At 35.1% G+C, this 23112-nt stretch overlaps 1 protein-coding gene across 2 annotated transcripts in view; it reads right to left on the bottom strand.

Moving 5' to 3' along the window:
- Positions 1-1186: 1186 nt before the first annotated feature.
- Positions 1187-23112, bottom strand: part of PTPN12 (protein tyrosine phosphatase non-receptor type 12) — a 104358-nt gene continuing 82432 nt past the window's right edge. For both annotated transcript variants that reach the window (XM_043588683.1, XM_043588684.1), the window contains 7 exons: positions 19857-19942; positions 11325-12301; positions 7177-7254; positions 6271-6338; positions 5308-5338; positions 2322-2429; positions 1187-2094 (listed from right to left, as the gene is read on the bottom strand). In XM_043588683.1, the coding sequence (XP_043444618.1) occupies positions 2033-2094; positions 2322-2429; positions 5308-5338; positions 6271-6338; positions 7177-7254; positions 11325-12301; positions 19857-19942 (1410 nt within the window). In that variant the 3' untranslated portion in view covers positions 1187-2032. The remainder of the gene's footprint in view (positions 2095-2321; positions 2430-5307; positions 5339-6270; positions 6339-7176; positions 7255-11324; positions 12302-19856; positions 19943-23112) is intronic.

Here is a 23112-nt window from a genome sequence, read left to right as displayed (position 1 = left end):
ACCCAGGTGCCCCTGAATATATGTTATTTTTCAATGAAGATGTTCCAAGCAACTCCTTCCCAACATAAAAATGTTTATAAATTATTTTAGTACCATATTATACAAATCATCAAGTACATGAAGGAGCTAAATTCGTTTTACAGTTATACTTTCAGTTAGGCGCCTGGGTGGCTCAGTCGGTTAAGCATCCGACTTCGGCTCAGGTCATGATCTCGCTATTCGTGAGTTCGAGCCCTACGTCACACTCTGTGCTGACAACTCAGAGCCTGGAGCCTGTTTCACATTCTGTGTCTCCCTCTCTCTCTGACCCTCCCCCGTTCATGCTCTGTCACTCTCTGTCTCAAAAATAAAAAAAATAAATGTTATACTTTTAGTTTAATTTTTTTTAGGAAAATGATATGCTATAGAGGTGTCTGTGTCTTGTGAATGTCAAGGGTCCACTGTATTCATATTTCCTTATGACCAAAACATATGGGAAAAATTTGAAATCCTAAGGAGCAAACACAAAGACCAATGAGCTTTAAAAAAAAATTGACATGAAATGATAGTTTTATTTTCTCCTCTGCAATAATCCTTCTACTCAGGTAAGGTCACTCTCTTACTTTAGTCTTATAATTTCTTCTCTCTTTGTATAATTTTTTCAAAAGTTTATTTATTTTGAGAGAGATTGAGAGAGAAGGGGGAGCCCAGGAGGGGCAGAGAGAGAGGGAAAGAGAGAATCCTAATCAGGCTCTGCGCTAACAGTGAGGCCTGAACTTAAGGACCATAAGATCATGACCAGAACCGAAATCAAGAGTCACTGACTTAACTGACAGAGCCACCCAGGCGCCCCTTTTCTCTCTTTCGTATGCAGAGGGAAAATATAGACATCCATTAACTTTAATCCCTGGTGTTAGAATTCAAACTTGGGACACCTGGATGGGATCTATGCTCCAGTTGTAGGATGGGAAGAAACCAGTTCCCCCTTCCTAACCTTACCTCTGTTTGGTGTTTTACTGGATCTTATTAGGCAATAATGAGAAGGATGCCTAGGGCTGACACAAGGATAAGTATTAGAATTAGTAGAAGTATTGGAATTCTTTAATTAAGAGATTAAACTCCATTCACACTCATGACTTAAACACTGGAAGGTGCATACTAACTCTAATTCCCTTGGAATAAGGAATGAAAAACCAAGACAAGTAGGCACTGTAAAATTGTTTCTGTTTTTTTTTTTTTTAATGGCAGGTCAAATATCCTGAAACATACATATATTTTGATAGTCTTCTAATCCCACTTGAGTTCAAATATTAAAGTAACACACACACACACACACACACACACACACACACACACTCACGAGCTAAGAGAATTCAATATTGTTCCAAGGCACTTACTGAATCTCCATGACTAGATGAAAACAAGGACAATTAGGATGGACAATTAGACAGTATATAATATAAAAATAACTTTTTGCTTACAATTTACAAAATGTATTATTATTACAATCTTTGATCTCTGATAACCTGCAATGCTGGCTGCATGAATCCAGCAATTTTAAAATTCAGAAACTATTTTCTAAAACTTCAGGGCAAATAATTTACAAATAAGGTACACAAAGATTTAGACCATGCAGAAATTTCTTACATCTTCTGTTAATAATATTTTATGACTGCAACTTTATCAAATTATATACCTACTTGCCCTGTACATATACAAAATAATGCATACATGATAAAACATTAGCAAAAGAGTAGTCCTTAAACTCAATTTATCATAAAAGTATTACTATATTAACATGTCTACAAGCAGCGTGTAACAGGGTTAAGAGACATTAAGGCAATAATACTTGAAGTTACAAAATAAACCATATGTAATACTTTTTCCTAAGTGTAGTATAAGGCAGGTAGATGGTCCTAGCAAAAAAAAAATACTAAGGCAACAATCTACACTGCTGTTAGTCCCACGTTTTTAAGATGGAATACTATAAATCTGGCTTTCAGTGGCACTTGAATTTTCCAGTCTAATTTAAAGTGTCTGTTAGCTCCCTGAATCATGTCCATTCTGAAGGTGGATCTCTTGGTCCTTTGGGTTTTCCACAGCGATTACGAAAACCTATAATCAAAATGCCATAGTGATTAGTGTTCAGAAATGTATTTTAATTTACTAAAAACTCTTAATTTGCTTTAGGTAGTTTATTTAAGAACCTGAATAAATCATAGCACAAAGTTTGATAAACTTTGCCTTTCTAAGGAAAGCCTGAGACGATGGCAAATACCCTTTTCTCATTCTTGCCAGCATTAACTACATAAAGTTTTTAAATTATTTAGTAAACAAATTACCAATATCTGTGGCCTCTGTTGGACTTTCTGATAGTTGGTCTTTCTTGTTACTGAAAATAGGTGGACATTCTGTACAAGTCTCTGTGTGAATACCTCCTGCTGGATGATCTAAAATGCAAAATAAAGATTGTTAATCACCATCATTTGTAGCATCATATATAGAATCCTCTAATGATTTTAATGTGTGTATTAAATTAAAAGAGCAAGTTTTCTCTCTTGGACATCATAATTTCAGAGGCCCAGATAAATATAAATGCAGTGACGAACACAGGAAATCATGTTAGGTGTTCTCAAGGGCACTTAGACATCTTCAGTGAGTAGTTCTGCAACATATGGATTCTCCTTATGCTCTTAAAACTTTAGTTAATAAACTTCAATCTTGCTATATTATATTTCCTTAAAGTAGTTATACTATGTGCCGATGTCCTAAGGCAATAATAGCAAGTGAACTGCTTTTATGTGGAAATCAATGGCAATCAAGTTCATAGTTAATTGATGAACTACTGGCTTCTAACAGTAGTAATTCTTTGAAAGATTTACATCAATTAAATTTTAGTTTACTTAATCCCCAGTGCATAAGAATAACAACAAAAGAAATTAACTACTATGATTTATTCTTTCACAACCATTATCATATCCTCTATAACTCTCTAAGAAACTTATGGAAACTTGGAATTCAAGTCAAATAGTACATGACCCTTGTCCTTTGGTGCTTGTAGTTTAAACAGAGTTCAGCAAACTTTTTCTATAAAGGACTAGAAAATAAATTTTAGGCCTTATAAGCAACATACAGTTTCTGTCACCTCTTCTTCATTGATTTTTGTTTTTAAGTTTTTTTTTTTTTTTAATAAGTACTATACCCAATGTGGGGCTTGAACTCATGAGCCTGAGATCAAGAGTTGCATGCTGTACTGAATGAGCCAGCCAAAGCCCCTAAACAGTTCTTTAAAAATGTAAAAGTTATGGGGCTCCTGGGTGGCTCAGTTGGTTGAGCATGTGACTCTTGATTTCGGCTCAGGTCATCATCTTACAGTTCATGAGTTCGAGCCTGTGTCTGACTCCACGCTGACAGTGTACTTGGGATTCTCAGTCTCCCTCCCTCTCTGCCCCTCCCTTCTTCGCTCTCTATCCCTCTCAAAATAAATGAACATTAAAAAAATTTTTTTTAATGTAAAAGTTATTTGTTCAGCTCAAGGTCAGAATAAAAACAAGTCAAGGCCTAGGCTAGTAGGAGAGACTGACAAGCGTATTATTGTAGTAGTGTGGTAAGTTTTACAGTAAAATGATGCAGAGTGCAATGGAACAGACAGAAGAGGTAATGGAGGTGAAACCCAGTGGTGGTGAGCTATTCAAGGACTGGCTTCTAGGAAGAAATGATGACCTAGTCAAAAGGCCTCAGTTTTCTCAGTTAAATAAAAGGTCATCTACTGAACAAGAGTCAGTAGGATTGATTTCAGAAGAAAGTAAAGATTGGAAAACTCAAGGAAAATAGAAAGTGTGCCAGCTAGAGCGGATAAGATAACCAAGCAAAGCTGGGGGCCCAACTGTGGATGAAGATCCAGAACTGTAGGCTCATCTGGAAAACGGAATAATGTTCCCCAGCAGTATTCAGGAATCTTGGAGGGATAAAATAAAATGGCACAGGAGTTAGGGGAAAGAAACTAGAGGATAATTTAGAGTAGGACTAGAGTAATGGAGGAATAGTATCTAGATTGGATACAGAAGAGAAACCAGAAAGTAGTTAACATACATTAGAAAAAAAAGATTCAAGGATCCACAATAGCAGCAGTATTAATATAATAAAGATAGTAGTAATACTATTGCTTCCATTTTGAGTGCCTATCATGTGCCAACCACAGTGTTTGATAGCCCATATATGTGATTTAAATAAGTCCTCACAACAGTTTTTTAGGGTAGGTACTATTATTTCCATTTCACAGAGAAAAAAAACCGAGGCTAAGATAAGGTAACTTGCCTGAAGTCATAAAGTAGAATGGTAAAAATGAAATTGTAAACCAGGTAGACTTGACTCTAAAGCCCTATTCTGTTCTTTTCCTTAAGTTGCCTCAGCTAGTAGACAGAGTATTAAAAATGTATAAGATGGAATTGAGCCCCATTAGTCAAAGATGCAGGGAGAGAGCAACTGAAGCAGAATGGAGGGTAAGGGCAGATGATAGATAAACTGAGGGAATTGTACAGGCTAGGATGTTTTGTTGTTGCTGCTGTTTTTAATTTTTATTTTAGAGAGAGAGAAAGAGAGCACGTGAGTGGGGCAGAAGGGCAGAGGGAGAAAGAGAGAGAATCTCAAGGAGGCTCCACACTCAGCATGGAGCCAGATGCAGGGCTCGATCCCACAACCCTGGGATCATGACCTGAACTGAAACCAAGAGTCAGATGTGGACGGTCAACCAACTGAGCCACCATGTGCCCCTAGGCTAGGACGTCTGATAAGCTGCTTTCATGGTCACTGATTTGTAAGAATTAATAATAACTTGATGTATTTTACTATGATAGTACAAGTAATGTGGCAGAAAAATATTCTAACTTGGCATTGGAACAGTGGGTTGAGCTACATAATCTTATTGATCTTCATAAATGCGGAAGTCCTACAAGGAAGAATTCCAAAACAGTTTTTAGAGCTCCAGTTCAATAATCTAGGTTAATTTGGGACATTTATTCAAACCACTGTCAGCTCTAGATTCTAAATGTTTTTATAAACAACAGAAAATAAAAATATTTTTAAAATAATTTCTTTCCTATTAGCCTGTAACTACCAATAATAAATGCTGTTACTTTCCAGATTAATAATAATACCTGATACAATAATTAATTTGAAATAATTATACTACACAGTTCAGGTTCTAGAAGTGTCCTACATATTCTCACATACAGAAATAACCAAGTAAATAACACACACCATGAGGCAAGCTATTTTATGGAGATTAATCTCTCTCTCTATAACAGAAAGAAACAAAATCTAACTTACCACATTTTTCACTTCCAGGGGTTGTCAAGCCCTAAAAGGAAGACATTTTAATAACTATTACAATATATCTCTTTTAGAAGAAATAATAGAAAATGTGGTCTGTTAAGACTGTATATCCCAAGAAGTCAAGATCCACCAAAATTCTCAGTGTTAAAGGGAAAGAAAACAATGGTGTTTTCAGTTAGGCTTAAAATTTTTAAATGTTACAGTATTTTATACTGGGAATAAAAAGATAGGGGAATTACTTTTTCCTTGTGGATGGAAACTGAAAATGCAGGAGCAACTACACAAAGGAACATACACACAACTCCCATTTTGCCCATATTCTACCATATTCATCAAATTATGATATACATTGTAACACATAAATAACATCATTATTACAGGTTACCACTATTTTATATATGCCAAGTAAAGTATGTTTCTTAATCATTGTAAGATGTGCCTTAATTTGGGGGATATTAAAATATGGGGGAAATATGAAAAATGTTAATATTGATGAAAAATGGTATGGAAACATGGCTAATATATTTAGCTGTCAAACATTTGCTGAATGTGAAAAGGAAACCTCATGTAACCAGACAAACCAAAGGATGGGACTATGTACTTAGTGTTATAATGGAAGGAACAAATTCTAAGAAAGTACTATGACCCTGAAAATGTTAACTCCTGTTCCATTCACACTTCCAAAATGACTTAAAACATGGAGTAATTTACATACTTGAAAAGCAGTCTAGGAAAATAATACTCTGTGATGGCCATATGTAGATCATGTTGCCCTTTTTAAAAATTTCAGATCTCACATTTTATGTAGGGTTTTCATCTGAAATCTTACCATAAGAAATGCTGATCAAAAGTTATATTTAATAGTCTTAAGGTGACAGTTATTAAACAACTATAAGATAAATTAACAAAAGAACAAAAACACTAAGTTATAGCTGTTCCAATCCCAAAAGGACTCACTTCAGATATTTTTTGTTCGGACTGTTCCTGACTTTGAGGTTCACTCCATTCAGATCTCATAGGTGTATCTGAGAAAAATAAAATCTTACAATTAACATCTTTAATTCCTGAATTTCTTGCATTAAAGATGCAAAAACAGACCCTATAGATTTTTAGAAACGATCACTTCCATAAAATATTTTATTTCTATTAATTTAAGAAAATATAGTTTACTGTTATAAGCTCATGGTAATGTATACATGTGGCAGACTTAGATGTATTTAGTAGTATTGAAGTATATGGCTTCACTTTCCACATTCTTGAAATCAGTTAAAATTAATAAAATACTGGTAAAAGGTAACTTAGGTAAAATTAGGGAGGACCCCACCAAGCATGAGACATTGTAAATATATTAAGCTGTTTCTGTACTCTTTTTTTTTAAGACGAGACAGAGAAGAAATATATTAAGACTTTGAAATATCACTTTCTCCCAGTTCTCAGTGATACTCATGTGGCCTTAAGTGTCCTTCAGTTAACACCAACTGAGTTGATGCCCAACTACAACCCAAATTAAATATTTACTTACCTAAACTGGCACCCAGTGAAGCAATTAATGTCTTTTAATAAATGCTATTTTTAATGAAAAGACACCAACTTACAAATACAGTTATAAATACATTTGAGTAAATTATAGTATCTAATATAAATGCAGCCATTTTAGCAATCTTAGCAAACAAAAAATATTTTAAAGTATTTTTCAAAAAAAATAAGTATTTTTCATTCAAGGAGTTAAAAACATTTGTCAAGATCAAGTCAAACCTTTTTTTGAATTTAATTATGCAGCTCAATAGCAACTAGACTAAAATAAGCCATGTTTTTCAGAGTTTATTATTACAGTACAATAATAAAAAAGCAGAAGACACTCACTATGTTCACTTGCTAACACAAAGGATTCAGGAGTTCTTTCAGGTAGGGGAGGAGGTGAATCTTCACTAACATCAACATCTATATTAAATACATAAAATTCAGACAAATTATGAACTTGTTAAAGAATATTAACTCATTAAAAATGAACTTGTTATCTAAACTAATATGAGAGAAAAGTCATTTCCACAATTATCTTAAGAACCAGTTTTTAGTGTTTATTTTTAAAAAATGTTTATTTTTGAGAGAGAACGCACGAGTGGGGGAGGGGCAGAGAGAGGGAGATAGAGGATCTGAAGCAGACTCTATGCTGACAGCAGAGAGCCCAATGCAGGGCTCGAACTCCTGAACCATGAGATCGGGACCTGAGCCAAAACTGGACACTTAACCAACTGAGCCACCCATGTGCCCCTAAGAGAAATCAGTTCTAAAAATGCAAATAACAAACAAGAAATCCTCACTACTCAACTTGTTACCAAGTATTATTTAATGAGCAAAGCGGAATGAACTCATTCACTGCTGCGCAGAGAAAATGATTCCTGGCTTTCCTGATACCCTGCAGACATCAGTCACTGTCCTCTCAGTCTGAAGACAGCCTTCAGTAGAAAAGCCAGTGGGCAAGGGACATCTCGTTTGGGCTTGCAGATGATGTTTTGAGTACACAAAGGAAACCTTTGGTCATTTGACTCAAGCCAGTGTTTCCCAAACTGGAATCAATTGCTTAACTCTCTTCATGAGTTTTGCCATACCACATACCACCATCTGTCCTCTATTTTTTTTAATACTCATTTTTGAGAAACAGCATGAGCAGTGGAGGGGCACACAGACAGGAAGACACAGGATCTGAAGCAGGCTCCAGATTCTGAGCTGTCAGCACAGAGCCCAATGTGGGTCTCAAACCCACAAACCCCGAGATCATGACCTGAGCCAAAGTTGGACACTTAACCGACTGAGCCACTCAAGCGCCCCTGTACTATTTACTTAAGTCCCACTCATTTTTAACTTAACTGTGTCCTTTGGTCATATTTTAAACAGTAATGACTAAAATGACAAATCTGAAGTGTTTGTTTTCTAATATAAAAGTATTACATTTTTTGAATGTTCATTTAATGCTTAAAATCTTGTGAACAGTGGCATATGACCTACTCTGAGAATACTGACTGAAGCCATATTAAAGCTTTTCACCAGTAAAAACAAAATTGGCTCTTGGAAAAGATAATGCACTAAGTAAGCCTCATCAGTTAGCCTTTCTGCATAGGGTAAATGCAGTTTCATTGGAGGTAAAGAAGGAAAATATGAGGATATAATTCCGTGTGTGGGTTCTCCAGTTAGGGAGGATGGAGTGAAGAAAGGGAATGTAAGAATCCTGTATTATTTTGTCTGGGCCTTGACAACTGTTCTCTTTTTAAAAAATGAACAATCTTGCCATAATACTTTGCTATTTAAGCATATCTGATAGGCTATGCATTAAAGAGACTGAAAATCAAAGCCTTTTCAGTTTTCAACTAGCACGAGCCAGGTATGATTGCTCTTGTCCTTCCTACATTTATTTAGCCAAAGACCCAAGAAAATACAGCCTCTGGGTCCTACTAAGAATTCCAGTCCAATATTTTGTATGTCAGTCACTAGTACTGGAACTCTCTCTTGCATATAAAGTGAAACCATTAAAGAACCATCCACCTTATCCAGTAGTAATAATCTGAGCCATCATCATTCTTCCCCTTGCCCTTTTATTATTAACAGCTCACAAAAAAAAGATAGCTGTTGAAAGGAAAGGATGCATAATTTTGGCACTCTGGTGCCATTTCATAATTAAGTGAACAAATCAGGAAGGACAGTCTTGCTTGGTTACATTAAGTATCTTTCAGAAATTCTATACCTCTTTTTTTCATGGCAGTCTTTATTCTTTAACACTTTTATTTTCTAACTGTGGCTCATGCTTTTCAGCTTCATGTTTTTCTTTCAATCTCTGGACCACCTTTATGTTATAAACTTCTATTTTAGAGGTTATCAAAAACAGAGACTTCACATTTTACACAGGTTTTTGCAAATCATAACACTAAATGGGGACTCAGTGTAGCCAAGTTTGAGAAATCTTTCAGGAGGCTGAAGTCAATATTAAAATCAAAATTCATAGCCAGTAATTTTTGCCAGGCAATAACTTATGCAAAAGGTTTTTAGGTATCAAAATAAAATTGTTCTGTCTAACTCCCTAACAAGTTCTAAAACAAACAAGGAAACAAAAATCTAATTCTTGTGCCAATGGTTCATCTACAAAGTAACTAGTAACATCAAAAACAGGATGCTTGCAGCACAGAACACTAACACAGGAAAATATTCAGTTAATACCAAACTCATTTAGCATAGTTTGGATAGGGCAAAAAGAAATCAAAAGTCACATTTAGAACTATCTTTGCTTTGAAATACAAATAAAATTCTGAGAAGTGAGCTAGTATGCAACAGGATGACTTAAATATCCTTATACAGTACTTTGCATTATTTTTTAATGTTTATTTTTGACACACACACACACACACACACACACACAGTGCGAGTAGGGGAGGGGCAGAGAGAGGGAAACATAGAATCTAAAGCAGGCTCCAGGCTCTGAGCTGTCAACACAGAGCCCCACACGGGGTTCCAAACTCAGGAATCATGAGATCATGACCTGAGCCAAATTTGGATGCCTAACCGACTGAGCCACCCAGGCGTCCCAGTATTTTGTATTCGGAAGGAAATTTTTCTATTATCACCGAAAGACTGGTCAGGTGGCAAAAACTTTTAATGAGCATATCATATCTTGCATCCTTCCTGCCCTCACACCAAAATTCTATTTCTACCAATGGTTAAAAAAAAAATGTATTTCCTAGGTACAAGATAGATGCATGCTTGATATACTTCAAAAGCCCAAAATGAAAATTTCTCATCAACCCATTTTCTTGTGTAGTTACAACTTGGCAGTTATTTTTCAAGCTCTGAATTTGAGGAAGAAAAAGATATTAACAGTCTTAAATTATGGCAAACTGGTAAAGTAATATTTACTGTGGTAACCATTATCTTCTGAAGATCCTTCAAATAACAGAAGAATCAAGACTACAGATTATAATGTAAATTTAAGAAACTACCTTAGATTCTCATTTACTCTACCAGATACATTCTCAAGATTAAAAAACACAGTATGTGTCAGCTGGGGAAAATAAAAGCACCATAGTACGGGTAGTACTTATTAGGTCAGGAACAGAAAAAGTTACCATTTAAGTTCACAGTACTTATTTGGTTGCACATTGTAAATACCAGCCTAAATACCATGACCTTTGGTCATGACCAGAGTCCACTGACAAGTAAATGACCACTGATAATCAATCTACCAGTAAATAGCTTTTGTGTTTATTACATTTGCTCTCAACTTTATGGTCTGTTTAAGAAGGCAGCCAGGATTATTTTAGTGGATCAAAGATGAATTTTAAGAACCAGTAATACATCTTGGGAACGAAGTGCACACATCCTCAAAAGCTAACACAGTTTAAAAAAAAGTCAATTAAATAATAGTATCAATGATGTAGATAAGGATATATATCCCATTCACTACTAACTGAATTAAATTTCCCATATTCTGCTGAGTAGTTACAGTTTTGCTTCTTGGTTCATCTTAGAGGTAAAAGCAACCTCACGTGCAAGTATAAAAGGTGTTGTATAGTTAAAAAAGCATTAAACGATGATGAACTAGTATTTGTGATAAACATGGATGAAATTAAATGCCCACTGAAGCTGTCTGACAATATTTGTTACTTGAAGCAGTTCTATCTTCCCTAAATTATTTCTAATTATTCAGTCAGATAAATTTTTGACCCACATAAAATACTAAAAACTATTAACATAGGAGGGAAAACTAAAAAGCACAAAAATTTTCAGTCACAACAATTGAAATACCTTGCAAACACAAAATCTAGTAATGCAATTAATCAAATTAAGGTAACAAAGCTTACTTTATTATTAGTTTTTAATAGAAACCTTTAAAAAAGTATCTAAAATAATGAAACTGTGCTGTAGATTCTACAGTGAAATGTGGAACAAAACAATTAATTGATATAGTGCTTAGAACAGTGACTGTAACACAGTAAAAATATTTAAGTGTTAGATACTGTTATTACCTTTTTCAGCACCTGAATGTATTGTTCCTGCTATATCATGTCTAGCAATGGACATTGGCAATACTTTCCTTGTAGAAATGCTTTCAGTACTAGTGGCAGCAGAAACTGTGGCACTTGCTGTTGAAATACTAGTTTTATTCTTGGTCATGGCACCGTCAGAGTTCCTTTCATCTGAGTCCGAGTCATCAGAGTGAAGAGGATTAGTAAAACTGAGGGGTGCTCTAAAGAGAGGCGAGCTGTTATGATGATCTGCAGGATCATGGGTGTCAACTGGTGTTGTGGGGCTTGGTGTTAAACTCACAGTTTTCATCGTTTGACAGTGGAGATCTGAGGGTTTGCCTTCAGATGACTCAGGCATGGGTAGGGTATTTTCAGGTCCATGAAAAGACCACATTACATGTCCTTTCTCATCAAGAGGCAAGCGGTCTGGCCTTGGAGGTGTGCCTGAATTCTTCTGTGATTCTTCTGGTGGAACACCCGGAACTTTATTTGACTGTGTTACGCTGCAGTCCACACAAGAATTCTGAGAAATATCATCTACTTTAAGATCCCCTGAACTCAATTCCTGGGACTTAGAGGTTTTATCAGCTATACAAGGTGGAGTCGATTTAATTTTAATTGCATGTCCCCTATTCAAGAGTGTGTTCCCATCAAAACTTTTTGGTCCCTCTTGGAGGGGGACCTTCTTAATCTCAAAACTTAAATTTCGCTCCAATTTTTTATCCATCTGTTCAACAGCTGGTTCATTTTTCCCTGGAAGTTCTGCTGACTTATTATAGTTTCTGTTGAGGTCTGTTGAATGTTGTTCTGATGAAACCATGTGCAACACTGGCTTTGGATGGTATCTGTCATTGTCCTGCCACACAGTAGTGACTGTTGGAAACGCTGACGGGGGAGAGGGTGTCAAGATGGGTGGCACTGGATGAGGTTCTGGTGGCTGAAGTATTTCTTCCTTGGCATCCCCTTCAACAAGGCAACTGAAAACATTAATAAAAGGGCATCATAAGAATGCTCATCCTTTCATGAATAAAAAATTATAAACTGTCAAAATTTAATGTTTAGTGAGGCAATATAATACTGTTTACAAATACAAGAATTTTAATGAAAAACAGGTCTCCTCCCACAGCCCTTCAGTTACCCAGAGACATCAACTTTCAGCCTTTTTAACAGCTGCTTCTAAGATTCACCTCCATTATTTCAAAATATTTCAAAATTCATAAATTATCTTTTTTCCATAAATTGTTATTTCTTGATCTATTTCACACATTCTCCATTATCTTCCTGCTAGGTATCTTTTCTATCTTCCCAATACTGTTACAACTTTTAGCTAGTTCAATCTTATCAATATCGATATCATTCTTACCCATGACACTATGATTTCCTATGTTTTCCTATACAACCTCTTATTTTTCTCTAATAATTGCCGTATGTTTCTGATGGCTCAGTTCTCTATGCATCATCAATAATTTAGCCCTTCTTTTTTCTTCCACATTTATACACCTCTTCTCAGTTGGTCATGAAACACACTATAGGTAATTATCAATACCACACACGTCCCTCTTAGGCTTTTAGGTCCTTGGTGCTCGAGCTCCAGTGTGTACCACTGACTACCTAGGCCCCACAGAGCTGACGTTCTCTCCAGTAGGACTCTCCTATTTTCCAGGTCCCATACATAAGGTACACTTCCTTGTTTTGGTGGTTATATCCTGCAATTTCTTAAGAACTACATATGGGAGGCAAATTTCTTGAGGCTTTTTATATTTGAGTATTATATTTTCAAGGTTATTGATTTTTTGAAAATATACATAATTTTAGATTAGAAATAATTTTCCTTCACAATTATGTAATTCTGATTCCTGCTCCTTTGAATGTGAACTGTGTTTTTTCCCTCTCTTGGAGCTTTTAGGTTCTTTTTTGTTCTTGAGGTTCTACAGTTTCACCATGGAACTTTCAGAATCCATTGTATTATAATTTTTTTATCTACCAGATTGGAAACTTTCTTTTTAAGTTTATTTATTTGTTTTGAGATAGTGCGCGCACATAAGCGGGGGAGGAGCAGAGAAAATCACAATCAGTGCAGAGCCCCATACGGGGCTCAAACTCACAAACCATGAGATCGTGACCTGAGCTGAAATCAAGAGTCGAAGGTGGGGTCCCTGGGTGGCTCAGTCAGTTAAGTGTCCAACTCTTGATTTCAGCTCAGGTTCGTGAGTTCGAGCTCCACACTGTCAGTGAGGAGCCTGCTTGGGATTCTTTCTGTCTCAAAATAAATAAGTAAAAACTTTAAAAAAATAAAAATTCATGTTCTTTAATACTGGAAATGTATCTTACTATCTTTTTTCTACTTTGTATTATCTCTATTTCATCTAGGTTCCTTTTTTTCCTGCTTATTTAGGTCTATCTTTCATGTTAGAGATGTTGTCAAATGCCTGATCATCCTGGTTCTGTTCTTAAAGAATGGAGTATTATAAATGACTGGAAGATCTATACACATTATGTAAGAGGGAGGTCTTGAAGCTTGTGGCTTAGAGGTCATGTGGACTGAGTACAGCCTTTGCAACAATATTGGTGGGCCACAACGAGTAAAGTGTACATTTCATCTCTTGAGCTAGTTTTTCAAAAGGGAGGTTCTCCCACCAGCAATCTTGGAGCAAAGGACCTGAAGGATGTGACCATTCAGCATAACAAATTCCTGTTTTCAGTAAGGCACTACAACACCACCATCAGTTGGATCTGTTGTCCTTGAATCCAAAGACCCCCCCTGGTTCAGCCACTCCAGAGTAAATCCTTCCTGTGTGTCCAAATGTGAGAGAGGCAGTCATTTGCTCAATTTGATGTAAGGAATCTGGGGTTCTAAATACTCTTAATAGAAACACTCAAGTCTCCTTGTTTTTAGTCCCATCCTACACACTAGTCTTAAGGGGGACCTCCAATTTCTGAGGTTTTCTGAGAGTTCTTTGGAGAATCATGTTGATTCTTGTGGGCTTCCCCCACCTACAGGAAAGCAAGTTTTAGCTTTCCCTGTTCTGTTAGTCCCTTTACATTGGTTGATAAGCTTTCTACTTTCCACAGTTCTATAATCATCCTTCTGCTGCCATCCCTCTCCAATTTTGTTTTCAAAATCTTCATACATTTTTATGTTCCTTCACAATAATTTTAGGAAGTTTAGGGAGGGACCAGAGTTAAATGTGTTCAAAAAGCCTTATTTAACCAATAATCTTGTTAAGTACTTTTGGAAACAGTGTGCAGGATGTTGAAAATACACAATAAACACATTCTTAGCTCATATTTTTAAAAAGCTTTACTGAGGTAGAGTTGATACAAAAAACTATACATATTTCATGTATAAAATCTGATGCGTTTGGACATATGCATATACCCATGATACCATCACCACAGTCAAGGTAATAAACATATATCATCACCTCCAAAAGTTTCCTTGTGTCCCTTTGTGGGTTTTTGTGGCTACTCAAATTTGATTGGTAATTACACTAACAGATTTCTTCCTTATCCTTCTTTGATTTAAGGTTGGTTGGAACAAGGCTTAAAACACTTAAATAGCACTTTCATGTACACAAAAATTGGAAGCCCAACCACAAAAATATATATGCTACAAATGGATTTTCCACTATAGTAACCAACACTCATGTTTTTACTAGATATTCTGATATATGACTTGCATAATTCTTATTGTAAATACTGGTTTTAATATTCTCTGTTTTGAGGAAGGCATAGATTTCACTTCTCAAAAACAAAGCAAACCATTCAGGACCTACCACATGCGAGGCATTATACCAGTACCAGAAGAGGACAGAACAATGAACACAACGGTTCAGAAAAACAGTGAAAAATAAAACTAAAAAGGTAGACTGAAGCTATACTGTGAAGGCTCAGAACTTCACACTAAGACATTTGGACTTTATAATAATAATAGATTATATTTAATTTGTTTGACCAAGTCTTAAAATGAGTGACTCTATAATTTGTTATGTTACATAAAATCAGAAAATTACTTTTCTTACAGTAATTTAGGCTGGATTCCATATGGGGTGGAAACAGTAAGGGAGTGAAGAAAATGACTACCAAAAAATTAGAACAGAACACTTTCAAAACAAAAACTTTCACTACTCTCTTTTTTTAGGGAGGTAATACCATATAATGAAGAAAACATTACTGTACTAGAAGATAGGAGACTTGTGTTCTTGGTTGAACTCAGCTAGCCTATTCACATCAGTTCCTTTGGAAAACAGCTATTAATATCCCTGTGATCAAGATTACTGTAAAAGTCACTGTGTTCATGACATCACTTACCACTCTGACATATCACTGACTGTCTACAGAATGAATAGAGAATACATGGCAATCTAAACAAGGAAGATGAGAAAACATAAATATAGGTGTTGTATCAATGCTAATGATTACTTTTGATATAATGATTAACTTAATAAAAAAAGGTTTTTTTGATGTCTTTATTTTTGACAGAGAGACAGAGAGAGTGCTAGCAGGGGAGGGGCAGAGAGAGACAAGAGACACAGAATCCAAACCAGGCTCCAGGCTCTAAGCTGTCAGCACAGAGCTTGAGGCAGGGCTCGCACTCACCAACCTTGAGATCATGACCTGAAGCGAAGTCGGACTCTTAACTGACTGAGCCCCCAGGCACCCCAATATAATGGTTACTTTATATTCTATATAGCTTAAACTTTGGAATTGAGAAAGATGTTCTACTTGTGTTTATCCTTTATTTGTTGGTTTTATTATATATTCTGACCCCTATCGATAACTTTTTAAAATTATGCCTGAGATCAAAAGTATTTCTAAAGTGAAAAGAAATAACACAAGAATTAGAGAACTATAGTAAGCATGCATATTTTTGCATTTTGACAAAATCTACCCTTATTTATCTTAAAGAATGCAAATTGGGAATGAATAATTCAATTAGAACTTTAAAATTTTAATCAAATAAATCACTTTTGTCCTTTATTATTTCCTTTATCCTTCTATTATATTCCCTTCTACAAGTTTGTCAAACATTATTTTTTTGGTCAAACATTATATTTTGTTTCAATAATTTGACTTTCTGTATTTAATCACCTGAAGATTGCCTTGGTATTTGGTATAAGGATCTAAATATATTTTTCTTCAGATGATTAGTAATATTATATTATGACTTTTCCTTCTCCCTATTTAGTATATATTAATTCCTAACAAGATCTATTCCCTAGTTGTTGATTCAACTCCATTAACTAGTATATTTTTATACCACTGACAGACTATCTTAACTATTACAGTTTTCTAGTTTTTAAAAGAGTTGGTCCTTGCTTATCACTATTTTCATCCAAAGTTTTCTATGTTATTTCTCTTTGCTCATCCAAGTTAACATTATATTGTCAAGTTCAGAAAAGATCCGGTTAGTATTTTAGTGAAAATTGCATCAAATATGAAAATAAATGATATTTTAAGTATCACTGCGAAAGCTCAATTACATTTAACTTTTCCAATCAAGAACACTTAATTTTTTTTCAATAATACAAATGAAAATAATTCTACCTGAGGTTCTACTTTCTACATAAGGTTATTTCCAGATATTTAGTATTTTGAAAGGGACCTCTTTTAATCACTTCTTATTTGGCTGACCTATAGGACCATTTCCTACTTTTATTCAATCACTTTGCTCCTTTCTTAAAAATTAGCCACTACAAGGCAATACATTTGTTTAATATACTTGTTAAAAAAAGAATCAACAAAAGGAAAATAGCATTTCAAAAAGAGCCAAAGACTTTTTTTTTTAACAGAAGAAAACAGTGCAGAAGAACAACAACTGTTTTGTGAAATACAGGTTTCTCCATCACCTACTTTTTCCAGTTGCCATTTTCCCAGAGTTCTTGGTCACCAAAATCCTCACCAAAAAACCACATTCTTTGCTAGATGAGGGTTCCCCAAATCAGGTAACTTCAAAAGCCTCCAATGAGTAGACCTTAACTCCTGTTTTGACCCCACAAATGCCCTCACCTATTCAGGATATTCTAAGAGCCACAGATGTCTGAAAGTCTATTCATTCTCCCAGGCAACCCTCAAAGAGGTTGATATTCATGTATTTCTGGCAGATACGAAATTCCTTCACGGCTTGTAGAATGCCACTGTTTTCCTGGTTTTACCCTTGGTGGTTTTCCTTTTCTACAGCTTTCTTTTAGTCTGCTCCTCACAAATTATGGTGCTTATCAGGGTTCTCTCCTTGGTACTTTGTTATATTATATCTACAATATGAAAGACTTTATTTCTGTGCAAGTCTTCCAAATACAAAACCCTCAATAAATCTTTACCTCTCGCCTCGATAACAAAATGTCTGAAACAACCACATTCCATATTCCTTCCAATTCTAATCCCACTTAAAACTGAATTGAGAGGCATTAGAAGAAAGCATCAAGTATACTGTCACTGTCTCTGAAATATTAAATAAAGAAAATTTTACTATGGCACACACCCATTTGTGTCTCTGTAGTAAACCTGTTAACAATTTATAGAAACAGCTAACAAGGTACACTTACAGAGTGCTGGAGTTAGTGAAAATAGAAAATGAAATCTGTTCAAAATCTACAATACTCTTTAAGTATGTATAAACCAGAATTATATGACTGATTAAATCTAATACAACAAACATAAGCCTTCCTCTCTAGATCTTTCTCTAAGAACATGTACTCTAAACAACCAATTCATTTATTTGCTTTCTGTAGCCATACTGAAAAAGAAAGTATACCATTATTACTTTTTAATCAGTCTTACACTGTTGTGATTTTATTTTCAGTTAACAATTTACACTAGTTCTAAAACTCATCTCAACCTGGAACTCACAGGGTATGCCTTTGTGGAACATAAGGAAATTCTGCCATTTGACTCTACTGCATGTATAAGAAAAAGGTAACTTCACATATCCCTAAATAAAATCCTGTCTTAAGCTGAATGAACGTTGTTCTATTAATACTCATTTGCTACTTCTTTATTATCCTTTTTGTTTATTAAAGAATAACAGGAGTCAAACTTTCAAAAAGACTTAAAATGCACAACATTCTATTCATTTTTTCCCTTCAAAATTAGGAAGATATTACCACTGTTTGTTGTTGGAAATAGAGGACTATGTACATCACAAATATCAGTGGACACTTTGAGAACCTCTACATTGGCTCAATCTCAAAAAAATTAAAAGATATTGGGGTAGCAAAAATGTTTCTTGATTTATTACCTTTATAGCTAGTACAGTTTGTTTTAGGATCCCAAAGAACTCATATGTGGGACAAAAAAGTTAGCTAACAGTTTATAGATTTTAACTAGATACCTTCCCAGGAGACTAAGATTCCAATTTCAGTATAGATATCAAAGTGGAAATCAAACAAGAAACTACTACTGGGAAGTTTTGTTAGTGCACAGTTAACTACATCCTGAGCATTTAAATGCTGAGATTGTAAACCCACCTTCATAGGCTTTCTACTCTTCCACAGAGGAGCACATAACATAAAAGTATTCCAGAGACTACAGTAAGTATGATATCTTGCCTTAGTTATCAAGGAAAAGTGTATTCTTTTGTATTGAGGAATAATCTCATTAAGGTGTAGCAACTCAATGCCAAGACCAAACCCCAATTAACTTCAGTCAACTTCTATTCAACTTTTAAGGGAAAAAAAAAATTTGATGAATCGTATATAAAAGAAGTTCTACTTTAAGGGAAGGCCAATTCATTTGGGCAGATATTTGCTCAAGACAAGACCCTATATAAGTCCTTGTAATAGTTAATAATTGTATAGTAATTGTAATGGGAAAATTAACATGTAATGGAAACCTAATAATGTGCCAAGTCCTATAGGTAGCATTTTCACATACTTTATTTCATTTCATTCCTAGGACACTACTTAAACAAAAACAAAATGAACCAAGGATTAAATAAGTGGCTTAATTAGAACTTCAAAGCTAATACATGGGTGAAAGGACTTGAAACTAAATCTTTCTGATTCTATATTCTTTCCATACTACCACATAACTGACCTAGCAGCTACCCTGAAAGAAAAAAAGAAATAAAAAAGGGTACAAGAATATCTTGACTTTATTATAAATGAGCTTGGTATGAAAGTAATAAAATCCAGACAGAAATAAGCTCATTTTGCTAGTAATGTTACTAAACATCCTCAAATAACTTTTTCAGTGTGCACACAATTTTTGACAATCATTATCACTTTTTCAGTCATTATGCAAGTGGACATCTTTTAGAAAATTTAAAATTGTAATTGTACCACATACCAAAACATGAACTACTGTCAGTTCAAGGGGGTGTTCACTGTTAATGTACAGTGTACTACTGAAATTTTATCTAAAGTGAAACAAAATTTTTAGTACACTAGTAACAAATCAAATACATATGCTATATCCTAAAAAAAAGAATGATAAAAGTTATAAAAACAACTTGGAAATATTCAGAATTTGTTATTTTAATTAAGAGTAAGTAAAAGAAAAATATCCTTTCAAAGAAAACGTGACATACAATACCTGCGGGTCCTTGGTGGTTTTGGAGGAGGAGAATCTTGTTTGTCAGGATCCATGGAGCTGACCATATTTTCAGTGTTAATTTCATTCTGCCGAGAAAAAAAAAGCTTCATTAAAGTTAGGAGAAAAATAATTTTCCTTTCTCATGTTTCACATAAGCTGTTTCTAATGTTTATTTTTGAAAGAGAGAGCAAGCGCAGGGGACAGGGGGAGCAGAGAATCTGAAGCAGGCTCCAAGCTGACAGCAGAGAGCCCAATGCAGGGCTCAAACCCACAAACCATTAGATTACGACCTGAGCAGAAATCAAGACACTTAAACCAACTGAGCCACCCAGGTGCCCCTCACATAAGCGGTTTCTTGGCTTTTGAATTTGTAAAACAATGACACTTTCCCAAAATGGGGTTTACATTCTCTATTATTTTAGCTGAAAGGGCCAAACTTCAATGAGAGATATTCATATCAAAAAAAGTCTAGGGGTGCCTTGCCGGCTCAGTTGGAAGAGTGTGTGGCTCTTGATCTTGGGGTCATGGGTTCAAGCCCCATGCTGGGTGTAGAGATTACTAAAAAAATAAACTTAAAAAAAAAAACAAAACACCACCACCACAATCTATTTCCAGTTACTGAAAACTCAATTGTGTACCATGGCATTTCAACACATTTCAAATGTTTCCATAAAGAAACATATTTCCCAAGAAAATAAAGATCAAAGAAGATTTTTTTTTCAGGCATCACTACTACTAGAAGCTTAACATGTGCAGAGAAGAAAAAAAAAAAAAGCCAGTAAAATAAGGCTTATATCTTCCACTTTTCCCAATCTTTTTCAAGATTCCTACTGCTACTTAGTACTTTTAAACAGGTCCCAGAATTCATTTTAATCAATCTTTGCCCTACCCTTTATCACCATGGAGTGCCCTTACTCCATAAGCATATATAACTATTATATCATTCTCTAACCAAATATACCCCAAAAAAGGCAGAGAGAGCCCATCCAGAGATATCCTTGTTCTCGCTGGTCACAAGGACCAGTAATATTCATTAACATGGATGTTCCAGAGTCAGTAGTTATAAGAATCTTAGGTTGTGTTTAGGATTGTGAATAGAAGAGTTCTGAAATTATTATATAAAACACTGCCTTGAATTAGTTTCAGCCTCAAGGAAGTACTTCATTTTTATCCAGCTAGGCATATGTTAATGGGTCGGAAGACAAGAATGATTTTCATTGTTACCTACATCTCAGATTAATTTTAGAAAAAAAGCCATCTTTATATAAACTATGATTAAGGAACTCTGAAACTGTAATTGCCTTTTTTTTTTAATCAAAATGTACTTTTACTGGGTTCATCATAGCACCTTTTTTGCCTTTATAACTGTTTCTTGCCAATGAGTTTTTTTGTTGTTTTTTTACTAAGTAGGCCTAACCAAGGAAAACAGAGATCTCCACTTTGCAACAATTTTTAGTGCACTGTGTCCTGATATATAATGAGATGTATCAGAAGAGTTTTATGCATCCTAACTCTGCATCTTACTCTGACCAAAACAACAATTACACCATGAGAATGGATGTTTTCATCCTTAAATTAAAGCCACCTACCATAACAAAGCATCTGTTGCAGGGATATCTGCTAAGGCAAAGTAGCCATATAATTTATTGTCCAAATCAGGGCTCGTTAAGAAAGAAAGTGGGGGCACTACTAATTATTACACCTAGACAAATATTAAAGATACCTCTGACATATTAATTCATATGCTTATAAACATACTCCCATAATAACATTCAATATTTTTGTATCAAAATCTGTAAATATTCACATTAAATAGGTTAAATAAAGGTTAAGGGGGAACCATATGAAACTGCTTCTAACCTACAAAACTCAGCAATTTTTTATAGTACAATGTGAAAGCCTCAAGTCATGCCAACTTAGATTTTGCTTCCAAATGGGTATAATACCAAACCAACACTCTCACTCTCTCTTCCCTTCTCCTTCCCCACAACTTCAGGTTTTCAGAGCATTTTGGATTTTGGAATAGCTCAATATGTGAAATGCACTGAAGAGTAAGCACTGCAGAGGATACAAAAATGTAAACAACATAGTACTTAACTCCAAGAAGTGTACAGTCTAGTAATAATCAAAAAATTAAAAAGTAAAGGGGTAATCATAAAACCATAAAGTGATGAAATCAGAGAAAGGAGATGTTATATGAAGGTGTGGATATTAAGAATATAGTTGAGAAATATTAAGAAGTTGAGAATATTAAGGCAGTATGTTGAATGGCCTTAAAGGATAGATAAGATATTGCTACACACAACAGAGTATGGAAGGGAATAGGTGGGAAGGGAACAAGAAGAGAAACAAAGGGCATCTGCAAGCAAATGACAACAAATATGATAAAGGAAAGAAAATGTCATGAAGAATTCCTCATTCTGAATAAATGAGAGAATGGTGGAGCCATTAATAGAAAGGGCCAAAAGAAGAAAAGTAACTTTGGGGGAGGTTAAGACTTTTGAACATGTTGAGTTTCATCTTAAGAAAGAAATGAGTGTTGCCAATACAGAAATGCAACTCAAGAGAACCACTGCCTACACAGCATGAACAAATCCTCTCGGTTACTGTACTTCACAATAGGACAATGTTCTTGGATTCCTGTTTTACCTACAATAATGTTTGCTCTACCCCTATCTTCTGACACTCTTAACTACAGCTTTTGTACCCACATTTGTCCTAATGTAGACAGCTCTCTTAAGCTGCTTTTATTACCTGAAACAATCACCAACTTAGTGATTCCAACTTTAGAAATAAGGTAATCCATTGGTAATTAGGTTCTAGTGTATCCTTGTTTCAAGAAGAGCTAAAGTTATTATTTTTTACCTTTTTGACCACCTTCACCCATTTCACTGAAGTAATTTTGTGTCTTATATTTACTACATAACAGCCATGTGAAAGGCCACACAAAAAAAATCAGAAACTATCAAATAATTACAGATATATTATCAGCTATAAAATCAAATATTAAAACAAGGTGATTTAAAAATAAAAGACATTATATTTGAGGAAAAGTTATTAAAAACTCAGTATCACATCTAAAATGTACACCACAACAGGGGCACCTGGGTGGCTCAGTCAGCCGAGCGTCCGACTTCAGGTCAGGTCATGATCTCATGGTTCGTGAGTTCGAGCCCCGTGTTGGGCTCTGGGCTGACAGCTCAGAGCCTGGAGCCTGCTTCAGATTCTGTGTCTCCTTTTCTCTCTGCCCCTCCCC

Source organism: Prionailurus bengalensis, chromosome A2 (assembly GCF_016509475.1).
Source record: "Prionailurus bengalensis isolate Pbe53 chromosome A2, Fcat_Pben_1.1_paternal_pri, whole genome shotgun sequence".
Lineage (NCBI taxonomy): Eukaryota > Metazoa > Chordata > Mammalia > Carnivora > Felidae > Prionailurus > Prionailurus bengalensis.
Note: the sequence above shows the minus strand (reverse complement) of the source record. Positions and strands in the feature narration are given on the sequence as shown.